Genomic DNA, 15,241 nt, shown 5'->3' on the forward strand with positions numbered 1-15,241 from the left:
TCCCAGCATGCTCTGCCGCCTGCTTCTGAGTATACCTGGCGCGAAGACACCAGGGTTGCACCTGCCAGGGAGCCGGTTGGACTGGCATCGGAGCTGCCTTCCTACACGACATTCCCAGACAAGAGTTGCCCGAGGAGTCGCTGAGGTTCAAAACCCCTGAAGGAGGGGCAGAGAAAGTGCCCTACCTATGAGAAGAATGTCCTCTCCTTTTGCAAAGCAAACCTCCTGCCCTTAAACAGGCTGTTGCTTGGGCGGGTGGAGTTTGAGGGGAGAAAATGACAGCGCAGGCCTTGAGGATGGGAAGAGGAACGGAGGTTGGGACATGAAAGGGAGGCTCTTAAGTCACCCACTGATGCCATCTAAGAACCTTGCTTTTCGTCTCGCGCCCCTTCTATTTCTCCCTTCCCCAAGGGTCATTGGTGGATGCAATGCACTGCTGATTTCTTTCTGATTAGATCAGGATTATGCCTTTCATGGACTAAAATGCATTCATTGGTCTTCTACTGATATTGAAATCTTTCCAAACACGATTGGTGCCAAGGGATGGGGAACCCACTGGGCCCTACGGAGGTTACTTACTGGACTACAACTCCCTGACCACTGGCCAAAGTGCTGACAGCTGGGGCTGATGGGAATTGGGAGTCCCAACACCTTCTCATCTCTCCTGTAGCCTCTCAGGTATCGTTAGGTCACCGTCCTCTCGCCCGCTGCAGCAAACTAAGCATTTCACTTTCAGGCTACTCAGTGCCACCACTATCCTTTCAGAGCGGTGTAGTGGTTAGAGCGCCGGACTAGGACCTGGGAGAGACCAAGGTTCAAATCCCTACTCAGCCATGAAGCTCAGTGGTTGACCTTGGGCCAGTCACAGTCTCTTAGCCTAACCCAGCTCACAGGGTTGTTGTGAGGATAAAATGGGGAGGAAGAGAACCATGTACACCACCGTGAGCTCCTTGGAGGGTCCAGTGCTGGCAGCAGACTCCCCAAGTCCTTTCTAGCCATACCTGGAGATTCAGGGAACTGAACCAGGGCCTATTTGCTTAGAAAGCAGGTGCTCTACCACTGAGCTGTGGCCCTTCAAAACCTTGGTAAACCTGCTCAGTTCCCATAATCCCTCAGATCTCCAGCATCTTCTAGCATGCTTCAGTGTCTCTCTGCTAATACTACCCAGGGAATTCAGCAGCCATAACAGAAGCACCTGCCAAGCTGCCAAGTAGAGACAGTCTAGCTGCCAGGCTGCTTGGAAACCGGAAAAACTGCCTCGCTTAGGCTGCGAACGGGCTGTTTTCCTTTTGGCTGCAAGGGAGGAAAAGCGTGGAATTCTGGGAACAGGTGCTTGGCTCTCTATTCAGGGGTGGGTGGGGGCTGAGGTTGGCCTAGCCTGGAGAGGTTTAAGGAGACGTGGCAGAGACATGGGAACCAGTCATCACTAGGCTTTATCCCAACAGTCTGGCAAGATTTGTTCCCATACAGCAAGCCTTTCAAAGGATCCCCTATTAATTCAACCAAATAATACATTTCTCTGAGATGGTGCAGCACAAATAATTTGCCACACCTGTGGGCATGCACAGTCACAACCACTGGGTGATGTCATTGTAGTTCACCACTTTGTGTGTGTGCATTGTAGACACATGGTTTAAGGTCCTCATCAGTAATGGGTGTCTTGAGCAAAGCATTTCCATGATTCAGCATTTAGGAAATGAACGTTTTTGGAGGCTATGAATCTGTATAATACACCTGAACTGGGTTTTCCAATAATTAACTGTATTTGAGAAAACGCCAAGGCATTCTGCAAAATTGTTTATCCAGTTTGTTTGATGCATACCAGCACAGCTGGAGGCTGCTATATTCATTTCTATTAAAGCATAAATCTTCTCTCAGCTAGATTTGTACACACAAACACAAAATTACAGTTGAGGCCTCAGAATAGGAGGAGCCTCTAAGTACAAAATGATGACCCCATGTCAAGTTTTACACGATTAAAAAAATAATGGGGAAAACAGACGTTCTCATACTGGTAAGAATAATAATGGTGACAATGGTTTTTCATATTGTGTTGATGAATCAGTGCAGAAATAACTAATTTATATCAAAATTTCATTAGGCTGGGTGCCCATACGATGTCAGACAGCATCAGTAGCAAGTGAGGTGTATTTTAGGAAAAGTACAGACCACACTAGCCTTCTTGCAAGATAAACATTTTAGTTAGGCCACATTCACACTATACCTTTAAAGCACTGTGATACCACTTTAAACAGCCATGGCTTCTGGGAGTTAGTTTGTTAAGGGTGCTGAGAGTTGTTAAGAAAAACCCTATTCCATCCCCTCCCATCCTTCCACAGTGGGGACATAAGTTTCCGGACAGGATTTGCTCATGGTGAGAGTTTGCCAAATGTGCCTTCTTCTTAGCATATTTCTCCCTTTCATCTTGAGGATCTTCAAAGCCCATGGAACCTTTGGTAAAGGCTATTCTCCAACTGGAGCGCTCGCAGGCCTGTGTTTCCCAATTGTCAATGTTTATACTACATTTTTTCCATATTTGCCTTGAGGGAGTCTTTAAACCTCTTTTGTTGACCACCAAGCATTACTTTCCATTTCTAAGTTCGGAATAAAGTTGTTGCTTTGGAAGATGAAAATCAGGCATCCAAACAACATGATAATACCAGCAAAATGGCTGCTGTGAGAATGAGGAGCATCAACACTTTGCATTCTTACTGCAAACTCACACAAAAAATCACTGTCAGTGAAAGACAGGCAATCCCCTGGGGAGATGACACATTTTCAAGCCTATTGTTCTAACTTAAAATGTGCTTGCAAAAGTGTTGATATTCTCCTGGTTAAGTCGTTAAATTTCATGAATGTTTCATGAAGAAGCCTTTCCTTAAAATAAAATAAAAAACCAACCCTAATTCTATTTTTTAACCAATACTGAATTTATTGCCTATCAGCTTTCCTAGGAGGAAGCCAGCAAATAGATGAGTGGATAGAAAGTTTAGGAAACGAAGGGGAGGAATAGATGTAAAGTATTGGATTTGGCATGTTACTACTTTGCACTACTGCTTAATTTTTGTTCTTTGAAAATATATTAATAAGCCCTTGAGAGGCACCATCTTTAAAACGAACCCTGCCAAATATATATATATATTTAATGAATACATTGACACTTAATTTTTCTTACTGCAAATTTGAGGTTTTGGTGCACTGTGTTGCTCCAGTTCTAGGAAGCTGGCCCCCAGCCCCAGGCCTGTGATGGAACTGCTCTGCCCACTCACCAATTGCTCCCCTGAGAGCACCTCCAGCAGGCGCAGCAACATCCGCCCATCTCGCAAGTCGCTGTACAAATCACTGATCCGGCACGTGACCCGGGCCAGGTGAGAGTTGACCCATTTGGTGAAGGTTTTCTTCTGCACGGCCTCTCGCTCATCTGCAAGACAAAGCATGTGATGCTCAGAGTAGGAGAGACTTCTCCGCAGCCTTCATGAGAACCAGCTGTCTCAGGGCTCCTCACAACAGGCTGCTTCCAGAGTCTTCCTTCTCTACAATACAAACCCCTTCCCAGTAAGGAAGCTCATAACTTCTGTGGCCCTCTCAAAATCTGCCTTTTGCCTGCAAGCCCCCAGCAGCCATTGGCTGAGCTGCTTCTGATGTCACACAACGTCTGCAAAACATTCCATCGGCCCAAGAGGAAACTCTCAGCAGCAGAATATTGAAAAATGGAACCAAGAGAGCATCTTAAATGGAAGAACCAACAACCTGGGATACATGGTGGAGGATCAGTGGTATTTTAAATAACAATGTTGGGCTGAAACTCCCCACAGATGTACCTAATTCTGTCTGCAGGTGGGGACTGTAGCCTTTACATGCTGAAGGTCAACGTTTCAATCCCTGACACCTCCAGTTAAAACAGTTGGGTTGGAGGTGAAATACCTTTCTCAGCCTGAGACCTTGGACAGATACTGCCGGTCAGAGTGGACAATACTGGTAAAAAAAGTCAGATCTGGCAAGTGGCAGTTTCCTGTGTGCTCTGTTGGCTAATATCAGGGATGCAGACCTTGTGGCCCTTCAGATGAAGTAAACCATGGAGTTCAATGCAGCTTAGACTCAGATAATGTGTAATCAGAAAGACCAATAAATCCCTTAATCCCCAAGCTCTGTAAGTGGTGCACGTAACTATTGATCAAAACAAAGCTGAAATGTGCAAAACAGTTTAAAAAAAACAAGTATACATGAAATGAGTATCAATAAAAACACGGATAAAATCAGTAAAGCTTTTAAGAACAAATATAGATAATGAAACTATATGTCTAGGTAGGCCTGCTAGAATAAAAAAATAAAAAGTATGGCAGCAGTGGGGAACCTGTAGCCCTCCAGATGTTGAACTACAACTCCAATCAGCCCCCACCAACACAGGGTAATGGGAGCTATAGTACAGCAACATTTGGAGGACTGCAGGTTCCCCACCCTTGGGTTAAGTTTACCTGATTGAAGCCTTTGATATCATTCTGCACTATGCAAGGAAGAAGAAGAGCAATCCCTCAACTTGTATTTATTTCTGTTTGTGTATAGGCTGCCTTTGATGGTCAAATCCTAATAGCATGGACATCAAGCTGTGTCCTCCATTTTTAAAAAGCAGATTCCCTGCTCACTGTTGACCTCCCTTGGGCCCTGTTTGCATTGAACTGCTTGTGGTGTCATAGCAGTTTCTCTAGAGCAAGCTCCCAGGCCGCATGTGGTTCACATTTAAATAAAAGTGGGCAGGGGCCAATCAAATGTTCCCTTCCCTCCCACTTATTGACATCTCTGGGGATATGGGCATTTCAGAAAGAACCACACACTTGAGTCCACTCATTTGGTCCCTGTAGTTGGATACTTACAGCAGTGACAGAATATCTGCTTTGCATTCAACCTGTGGCTAAGGATTGGGCCCGGGGGGGGGGTATACAAATGGAAAGCAGTGGTGGCGGGAAGGAGGAGAGGGCCCACTAAAGGAGCCCTTCAAGCCACCCCACCCCCCAATAAACCTGGAGCTGGCACTGGTAATTTCCATACTGTTTGCAGACTATCTGAACAAGGACTTATGTGACCCAGAACAAGAGATAAAAGTCCTGCAAGGATTTATTCTGCTGAACCAACCACATGTGACCATCGCTGTGTATATTTTAAAAATGCCCTGTATCTGCACGATAGCACAGAATGAACCTACATTATGGAAAGTTTTCTGTAGAAAGAAAATGGGGTTGGGGGTTGGGTCTTGTCAAGAAGAGATGCTGCCTTCTCCAGAGCAGGGATGGGGAACCTGGTACCTTCTTGACGTTGTTGGGCTATAATTCCCATCAGCCTCATCCAGCATGGTCAACAGACAGGGATGATGGGAGCTGTAGTCCAGGAACATCTTGGGGCAAACGAGGTTATCCATCCAAGCTCTGGAGGAAAGCCCCAACGTTGTAGAAAGCAGGTGATAAAAATACAAGAGCCAAGCTATCAATAACGCACAACTCGTAAGAACAAGCTCTTACATGGATTTAAAAGCTTAATTTCATTCTCTGAATTAAAAATAATCACTTTTTGGGGGGGGAGAAACATGGCATTGAGGACATATTTTTTAATGAAAAGGAATGACACACAAACATGCACACAATGAGAATTTAAGAAAAGGTTTTGAACTGCAATTCTATGCACATTATCTGGATGCAAGTTGTGCTGGAAATAGAGCTTACATCTGAGTAGGCATTTATAAGATTGCACTATGAAAACCAAAGTAGAACCGCAGGCTTTTCCATGGGTTAAACCAGCAGGTTAGCTATAAAAGCTTTTCTTGATTAATGGAGGGGGCAGTTTAATTGCTACATGAATTTTAATCTGTGTGTCTGGAGAAGGGTACACTTTTTGAAGCTATTTTGGTTCTGGTACATCACAAGCCAAAGAAAAAAAGGGGGGGGTTAATTGTGGTTATTTCCTTCTAGCAGAGGCCATTTCTGTTGATTGTGAACTCGCAGCATTTCCAGTGCTGGGTTTTTAATCTGGGTTCACACGATGTTATCCAAAATGCATATGTATCTTGTACAGTACTATAAGATACTACTGTTTGAGGAGATGTTTCTAAAACCAGCTTCACACACAGTCTGTAAACTGTTCTGTCTCTAGCCAAGGTGTGAACACCTTTGCATAAGGTAAATACATCCTCACTCCCTGATGTGTACACAAACAGAAAAGGAATTGAGGCCAGTCTGAGCTGATGTGAACAGCTGGGGAAGGAAGAAGTATGAAATGTGGGGGGGGGGATGTGTCTCTCACACACAACTTCTTCACTGTGCTCTATGGCAGTAATGTGAACATATTCATAGTGTGGCCATTTAGTTTGATAAACCAAGTAACTTCTTGCACAGTTCCTTCAATATCTCCATAAGGAATCTGTTGATGATTTTGTAATACACAGGTTTACTTTATCTGCCTTTTTAAGCAATTCATTGATTATCAGATCAACTAGAAAAACAAGTTAATTGGTTGGCAGCCCACGTTGCTAACATCTCTTGGCCTGCAATCTTAGCATTCCCAGTAATCGTTAACTAACTTATCTGGAAGGGCTTTGGTGCTAACTTTTAGGAGCCACTAAAGGATATATTCTGCAAGTCTTTATACACCAGACAACCCCCCTCCCCAATCCTCTTACTCCCCACCCCCTACTTCTTTTGAGCAAGCTAGGCCTCGTTCTGCTGTTCTACTTTGTTTTGCTGTTCAGAACTGGTTCAAATCTTGCTCCTTGCCTTAAGCTAAGAAGGGAACCTTAGGTAATAAACTCTTTCTCAGCCTCTTCTCTCCCCAACCCTCAATAATATCAATTTACTTTGCTGAAGCCCTACAGATATTTTGGGCTAAGCCTCCCATCATGTTTGCCCTGCTACCAAAAAACACAAGCAGCTCCTGCCTGTTTCTACTCCACCCAGTGTGTGTGTGTGTGTGTGTGTGTGTGTGCGCGCACATACACACACAAAAGATTTGTAGAAGTTCACAAGCAATTATACTAATACACAGGAGAGAGATAGTTAGGAAGAGAAATTAAGTGGTAGCCCGGACACCTGGATCCTCTATAGTATTCTGATTTTTCACAATAATAATACCAACTAAATGTACTGCCAGTGTTTTGTCAGAAGGTCCCATGGCAGGTTACAGTGATTTAAAGTTTAAGAATAAAAACAGTTAAAGCAAATAGCATTCACGTGAATGGGAGAGGAAGGGCCTCTGAAAAACACACATCTTGGGTGTCAAATGGCAGGGTAAAGAGATGTCTTCTGCATTTGTTGAAAGCTGCATAGGGGATAAGCCAGAGATACCTCTGCAGGGAGAGAGTTCCAAAACTTAGGGGCTACCACAGAGAAGGCCCTGTCCCGGGCCATGCCCTAATCCAGGCAAACTCGGCCCTCCAGCTGTTTTGGGACTACAGTTCCCATCATCCCTGACTACTGATCCCGTTAGCTAGGGATGATGGGAGTTGTAGTCCCAAAACAGCTGGGGGGTCGGGTTTGGGGATGCCTGCCCTAAACTTATGTGGGAAAAGGAACTACCAAGAGGGCCCCCTCTGTTGATCTTGACACCTGGGAGGGGGTGTAAGGAGAGGTGGTCTTTCAGGTATTTGGGGCCTAAGTCATTTAGGGCTTTAAACACTAATGTGAGCACCTTGAAGTAGCAGCTGATGCAGACCTGTAAAGCTCAAGTGCAAGAGGGCTGTAGCAACTAGAAAAGGAGGTTCATTTTTAACCCTATAAAAAGGAGAAAGAGCTTTTGCTTCTGCCTGCACATCACCTTTCTGGACACTAAGCCTTGGGCTGAGAGACGCCAGCAGTGCTGCCTCCAGCTCCTCTTGCCCGTCCACCTTGTTTGCATGCAATGCAAAGCAACCCCAGTAAGTGTTTGGCTCCAGGGTAAGAAAAACGAAGCCGAAAGGAAAGGACACTGGCAGGCCTCAGTCACTCCACCCCTCCTTGGCCTATCCTTTATTTTAGAGGGTAATTTATTTATTACATTTACATCTCTCCTTTGCTCCAAAGAGCTCAGGGTGGCACACACAGCTCTCCTTCTCCCCACTGTATACTCACAACAACTCTGTGAGGTAGGTTAGACTGAGTGATAGTGAGCTTCATGGCTGAGGGTCTCAGTCCTACACTCTAACCACTATACCACACTGCCACTGGTACATTCTCTCCAGCGCTCTTCTCTCACATCCTCAAGGGCCAAAACCTCCTGGTCACTGCAGAAGGAAGTACCCTGAGTCCTGGCTCAGATTAGGGCCACACCAGCCTTTGCCAACCAGGTGCACTTTCGGCCAAGATGTGTCTTGGCCAAAAAGTCCTATCAATCCCATTCAGCACAGGATGATGGGAGTTGTAGTCCCATGGCCTGCACAGTCGTCCTGCGTTTGGGGTTTGTTGCTGTTGTGGACATGTGTGGTTGGGTTGTTTTTAACGATCTTCTCTGCAGCTGGCATTTGCCCTGCAGCCCAGGCAGGTGCTTGCTCCTGTGCTTCGACCCAACAGACATTATGCATGCATGCACGGTGCATGCAGAGGCAACGGAGGGCTCAGCCTGCCCTTCTGCCTGAGTCACCAGGACGTGTCAGAGCAGGGCTTGTTTGCTAACCCTGAGCCGAACAGCATTTCAAGAAGCCTCAGCTGTCTGCAAGCTGCTACACACTCCCCCAATCACCCCCCTCACCCTAGAGACTGATAAAGGACCCCCTCCAGCTGTTAAGACAGAAGTATATTCTGTGATCTAAGCATCCTGGACAATGATCCTTGTCTCTCCCCAATGAAAAAAGGTGGAGAGCGGACGTAGGAACATTCCTTACAGAAGTCAGATCACTGGTTCATCTGGCTCTGTGATTTCTACACTGACTAGGAGTAGCAGTCAAGAATGAGAGCCAGTGAGATGTGTGGGTTAGAGCACTGGGAGACCAGGGTCACATTCCCACTCAGCCAGGAAGCTCACTGGGTGACCTTGGGCCAGTCACTTGCTCCCAGCCTACTGCACAGGATTGTTGTGGGGATTGACTGAGGAGGGGAGAAAACCACACATGCCACCTTGAGCTGCTTGGACAAAAAGGAGGGATATAAGTACAACAAATACATAAATTCCAGGCTGTGATCTCCCTCAGCCTAACCTGCAGATGCTGGGGACTGCACTTGGGACATTGAGCAGGCAAAGCTATGACCTTTCCCCAAACCGAAACAAATGCAAGACTCCAGTCGTCAAAGTTCAGGAAAATGGCCAATTTAAACAGGAACATTAGAAGCTGCCTTTTAATGAGTCAGACCAGTAGTTCATCTAGTTTTGTATTTGACAGCAACTCCCCAGGATCGCAGGCAGGGAGCCTCTCCCAGCCCTACTTGAAGATGCTGGGGACTGAACCAGAGACCTTCGGCAGCCCCTTAATCTAAAACATCTTCCCACCAGCAATTCAGTCACTAGATGCTACAGCAATCCTTGACACCAGTTCTGTCCCCCATTTCCAATCAGGCAACACTATTGCAGGCTCTAATAAAACTAGCCATATACCGTCAGGGACTTGTAGACCAGGTCATCCTCCAGCATGATATAAGCCACCACTTCAATATGGGCCCATATTAGACACTGAAAACGGCAACATTCAGAAACCAGTGGGAGACAACTTCCCTCTCCCAGGATACTCTGCTGATGACCTCAGTCAGCCACCAGGCTTCAACATAAAAGACTTCCAAAGGGAGGCTGCCAGGGGAAAGTGCTGAATGAGAATTGATCAGCAAATCTGATTCTATTCAATTTGGGCTTAATCAGAACTCCGGTTTTCTTTCCTACCGCAGGTGTTGAATTAGCACAGTATATAGCTGGTAACGTGGTATTACTGTCAGTAACCGCTGCTGCAAAAAGGACCCTTAAGTTTGTCTAATTTTGCGACAAAGTTCACAAGAGCACATCTTTGTACTCTGCGATAACGAAGCAGCGAGTGAAAATAACACTGACCTGTTTTGCTCACATAGAATGAAGGAGGGTGGATAACATTTCAGGGGAATCCAACACCAAAAAGAGTTTGGGCCCAGATCATACGGTAGTAGTGGATGCTGCCCCAGAAATTTGGGGGTGAAACCTTGGCAAGGTAAATAGGCTGGGGGTGACAGGGGGGGGGGCTGCACAATGTGGGACAACAGCCCTATTCGGTGGGCTATAACTTTTTCAGTTATGTGGACTACTCTCCCCGGAGACACACAGCTGGCACTTACTTTGCTTGCTTTTTTGGTGTCGAAAGGAGGTCATTTTATGGCTCCCCCGAGGAGGATTTATTGCTGTTTTTACTGCAGTTTCATTATTAGGAGATTTTTTAAAATGACAATTTAATGCAACATAAGTTTTTGAATTATTCTGTTTTTTTTATTATGGGTAGCCGACTTGGAACCTTTGACTGAAAGGCAGGCTACAAACCTTTCAAAAATAAGTAAATGAAAGAAATTGTGACTGTCTGTGTTGAGGGGGAGGGAGAGTTGGGGTCAAGGTGAACATTCCTAGAACAGTACTTCCCACCAAAGAGGGGCAGGGTGTAAAACAGAGAAGTCCTTGGAGTCACAGAGGCTGTATCTGTCAGTGCCTGTCAAGGCTCCTCTCTCTCTTGACAAGGTCTCCTGCCCTCAGCTTCCAGGAAAATGGGGGAGAAGGGTAGCTTTGGCAGGGGGCAGCTGGGCACAGCCCCAAAGAATCTCAACCACGTCGCTGTGTTTGCCCCATGCAAATCCAGCGTGCGTTCAGCTAATTCCTGGCATCACTGTGCGGATTAGGGTCCCTGCCGCCACCGCTTAAGTCAGGCCAGAGAGATCTTGCAGGTTGGGGTGGTGGGGGGAAGACTCCTGGCTGAGAGCTTGCCTCCCCCCCAAATCTCTACTGATCACCCCCCTCCCCGCAATTCTCCAGAGTGCCTACCTTGAAGCTGCTTGAACCTGCCCTCCAACACGTTGGCATACTGGACTGCGTTGATAAATGCGGCCGGGGAGAGCTCAGGAGGGGGAGAAGGACCCTGGATCACCTCCAGCAGTTCTGGATCAGGTTCATACATCCTTGCGGCTGGGGTACCTCCACTTGGACCACCACGGCAGCCCCCTGCCCACCCACCCACCCCGGAAACAAACCAACCGCAGTTGGGCCCAGGTAGCAGGAAGGGAAGCTCCAGCACCTTGGTGTGAGTTGAGCGTTTCAAGAGAGTTTTGCTGCCCCCTTCCAGGCGAGGGCGGCAACCCTGGGAAATTTACATAAAAACAGGTTGGGTTGCTCTGAATGGTGTGTGTGTGTGTGTGTGTGTGTGTGTAGAGTACACTCACTGAGCCCAGGCAGACATGGAAAGGGGAGGGGAACGGGTTGGGCAGTCTGCCCACACACACACAATTCGATAGTCTGAAAAACTAGCAAATCTCAGCATTGGGGGTTAGCCAAAGCTCTTATTGAATAGGGCTCAGGGCTCTACCCTCAGCTCCAGACCAGGATGGGTGAAAGGGGACTGGGGCTCAGGACTAGGGGATCCTTTATATCTCCCCCCCCTCCCTCCTCACCCTTCTAAGAGGGGACTAATGATTCTGGAGCTTGCCGAGGTAAGTTTATAAAAAAGATAAGACAGGATTGTATCCAACTAAAGTCGACTCCGAACCAAATTTAACCATGCCTGTTCATGTCAATGGGTCCACTATGAATAACACTGGAAACAGCCCATAGTGGGGGGCTGAGGTCTCTTCTTCTCTTGCTTGACTTATCCTTGACCTCCAGCCTCAGGTGTGCAGTTTCTTTTTCTTTTTAAGATATCACTACGACATTTACAGCCCTCTTTTCCTCCAAGGAGCTCACCCTACCCCAAACATTTGATCCTCACAACAATCCTGTGAGGTAGGTTAGGCTGACAGACAGGGAGTAGTGACGCAAAATTACCCTGTGAGTATGTTGGCTGAGTGGGGGGGGATTTAAACCCTGGGCCCCCCAGGTCCTAGTCTAACATCTCTAACCACTGTATCACACCGGCTCTCATGCAGTACTTTGTAAAAGAGCAGGTAATAATCTCTAGTCCTGTCTGTGTCTCCTGTATTCTCCTATATTTGGGAGAGCTGGGTTTAAAGACGCCTAGAGCTATCCCATGGCCTTAGAGAAGCCCCTCTCTCCCTCTTTGACTGTTCCTCTTCCCCAATCTGTAAAATGGGGGTGGTTAGCTGGCCACCATAGTTTAGTCCCTAGAACTGTTTTATCTGCAGAACCCACAGGTGAAACAACAATAATGCAAAACCTTTTGAGCATGTGCAAACTACTTTCTTCTAAGACGTGAGGTAGGATTTGTGGATCTGGGACTGTGGGTTTCTGGCCTTCATAGCAAGAAGCAGGTGATCTTGTGGGCACACAAGCGGGGGAAGATAGCAAGAAGGGTAGGGAAGGAACAAGGCAGCTGGTTTCCTAGCTATTCCAAAAAGGGGGGCGGGGTGCTGGACAGGGACAGATGAGCTCAGCCAGCCGCCAGGGTCAAACAATGAAGGATTTGCATCCCATTGTCTGTTTTGTGTGGCTGTCAGGCTGGGCCGTGAATCCTCCAGGCCTGCCAGTACCCTTGTGGGGCCAGCAAAGTGACTCTTTGGCCCTATACCTGCCTCCCTGTTTCCCCCTCAGAAAGCTGTTTTTCCCAGTCATCCAAACAGGGACACGCTGAAAAGGTCTAACGTGGATTCACAGTTTTGTTGTGTAAGCTTCTGGAGTTACACAGGACTCTTCTTCAGGTCAGATGTGGAAATTCGACAGTTAGAAGGCATGGCCATCCGCTGAGCTTCACCTGTCATTAGTTGGGGCCTTATTCATCTGAACCAACCCTGCACTCCAGAATGGGCTTTTCAAATGCAAGACCCAGCTTTTGAGCCCTTCACATAATCAGCAAGAATCTCTGAACAAATGCAGACTGTCTACTCTCCACACCCAGCAAGCACAGGAAGCTTTTACAGGGACTTAGGAGGACAGACATTCCTGGCCAGGCTACTGAGAGCAATGAGTGGTTGAAGCCTGCCAGGCCCCCCACCCTTGATTATGTTCGCCAAACGCTCCACAACAACCCTGGTTCATCTGTTTTATGTTTTCTTGCATGATAGTTCCCCACCACTACTTTGAACATCTCTGCTTGCAAAAGAGCTCTGTGGAACTCAAAGCAGTTAGAACGGCAGGCCACATTCACACTGTACATTTTAAGTGCTATGAGCCACAATTCCCAGAATCCCCTGTGAAGAGCCATTGTTGGTGAAACCACTCAGAACATTGTAGCTCTGTGAGGGGAATAGAGATCACCTCACAACTCTCAGCACCCTTAACAAGCGACATTTCCCAGAATCCTTTGTGGGGCCCTCCGAAAGCCATAACAGTTTATGAAAGGGAATCATAGTGCTTTAAGTGTAGAGTGCCCATGTGGTCCAGGGTTTCAATCTCTGCTCAGCCACCAGGTGACCTTGAGCCGGTCACTGCCTCTCAGCCTAACCTACCTCACCGGGTGGTTCTGAGGGAAAATGGGGGAGGGGCGGCAGCCATGTAAAGCACCTTGAGCTCTTTGGAGGGGAAAGTGAGATACGGATGTAGTTAAACGATTAAGAACAAAAACAACAATAAATTCCTCCTCCGGCAACCCAAAGCAATTTGACAGAGAAACAACTGCCTTGCCCTTGATCTTCAGCAATGACTGGAACTCCCCACACGCATAAAACACACACCCAGGGTGCCCCCCACCCGCCGCCACCACCACTGGCTTCCAGTATTTCCTGCCTGCCTGGCCGCCCCACCCTGCTTGGTATCATCCCAGACTGTCATTAAGTGACTGTTTACTGACTCTCCCAGGCCGCCTTTCCCTCGCAATCCTCCCCCAGCCGTTAACAGGGCTGGAGACGCTGAGGTAGCGGCAGAGTTTAGCAACTGCAGGAAGCTGCTGGATACGAATTCAGGCTCTTGGTCCATCACCCAGCAAGCTCAAGATGTGGGCTGTCAGAGGCTCTCGGGTGGGGGGGGGGGGCGCGTTTCAGATGGAGAGACAGCCCCCCCTGGAGATGCCATGCCGTTGGGAATTGAACCTAGGACCTTCTGCAGATGCTCCGTTACTGAACTATGGCCCTTCCCCCCTGATGCTCATTTTGGGATTACTCAAGGCCACACTTGCTCGCGCTATCGGAGCCCAGGCCCAAGGCCGGCCTGCTGCGTCCTTGGCTTCTGCCTCCGTTTGACTATCTCGTGTTTGCTGGCACTTTCCCCTTGAGGGTTGTGATAAATAATGATCCGAGTCCCTCATAAAGCCAATCTACCCTTCGCAAAAAAGGGTGGCGGGGTGGGGAAATCCCAGAGTCTAAATACAAATACACAAGGCAGCATCACGGGCAAAAGACTACAAGTTGGAGGTCTAAGAAAGGGGCAGCACCAAAGGGTGGGGGGGGGCAAGTACCCCTACCCCAGCAAAGTATTTGGGTTGCTTTTAAAAGCTAAGGCAGAAATACGATTTTCATCAAAATCAGGCTGTAATGCTAAGCATGCTTACCTGACAGCGAATTAGGTTGAGATTTAATCCAGAGAAAATCAATTTAGGATGGGAGCATTCATTTTAAATCTTCCATTACTTCCCATTCGGAAATTTGGGGACACCTCTGCCCCAAAATGCCCTGTTTCCTCTCCACAGTCTCCCCCCCCCCCAACAGGGAACATTTTACATATTGCATCTTTGCTGTTATTATTTTGGGTGCACATAATGATTATAAACAATTTATTGTAAGCGTTGGGAGCAGTTTTGTTCCATTGTTTTCCTATGTTTTGCTAGTTGAACTTCTCTTGTAATATTGGATAAAAATGCATTGTTATGTTTTATGGTAATTGATTTTAACTGTTCTGCAATTGTACTTTTCATCATGAATTTTCCCCACTGAATCCAACTGTTATACCACAGGGTCACAAATGTGGCTCCCATAGAGGCCTTCTCTGGTACCCACGGGGCACAATGCCCCCCCCCAAAAAAAACCTGGCTGGAAACAAGTATTCCATTGCAACCAACAGAACAGGATACACTGTGTGAATGGCAACAATTTATAGTTTGCAAATGTCCCCGTGGGTCCAAGATTTGGTAACCCCTATTTTATGTGATTTTCCATTGTATAATGTTGTTGTTTATGTGCCATAGAAAAGTAGTATACAATTGAAAAGTCAGGCAGGCCGGTCTTACATAGTTTCTATTCACTTCAGT

The 15,241-nt window shown here is 47.0% G+C and overlaps 1 protein-coding gene across 2 annotated transcripts in view; it reads right to left on the minus strand.

Annotated features, from left to right (window-relative positions):
- Positions 1 to 15,241, minus strand: part of SPTBN2 (spectrin beta, non-erythrocytic 2) — a 90,260-nt gene that overhangs the window by 37,297 nt on the left and 37,722 nt on the right. The window contains exons 1-2 of one of the 2 annotated variants that reach the window (XM_083417439.1): positions 10,939 to 11,154; positions 3,270 to 3,421 (exon numbers count right to left, since the gene is read on the minus strand). In XM_083417439.1, the coding sequence (XP_083273565.1) occupies positions 3,270 to 3,421; positions 10,939 to 11,071 (285 nt within the window). In that variant the 5' untranslated portion in view covers positions 11,072 to 11,154. Of the gene's footprint in view, positions 1 to 3,269; positions 3,422 to 10,938; positions 11,155 to 15,241 lie in introns of those variants that run through there. The other variant, XM_083417438.1, reaches the window with a different exon arrangement.

This window comes from Podarcis tiliguerta (genome assembly GCF_965153285.1).
Source record: "Podarcis tiliguerta genome assembly, chromosome: 16".
Lineage (NCBI taxonomy): Eukaryota > Metazoa > Chordata > Lepidosauria > Squamata > Lacertidae > Podarcis > Podarcis tiliguerta.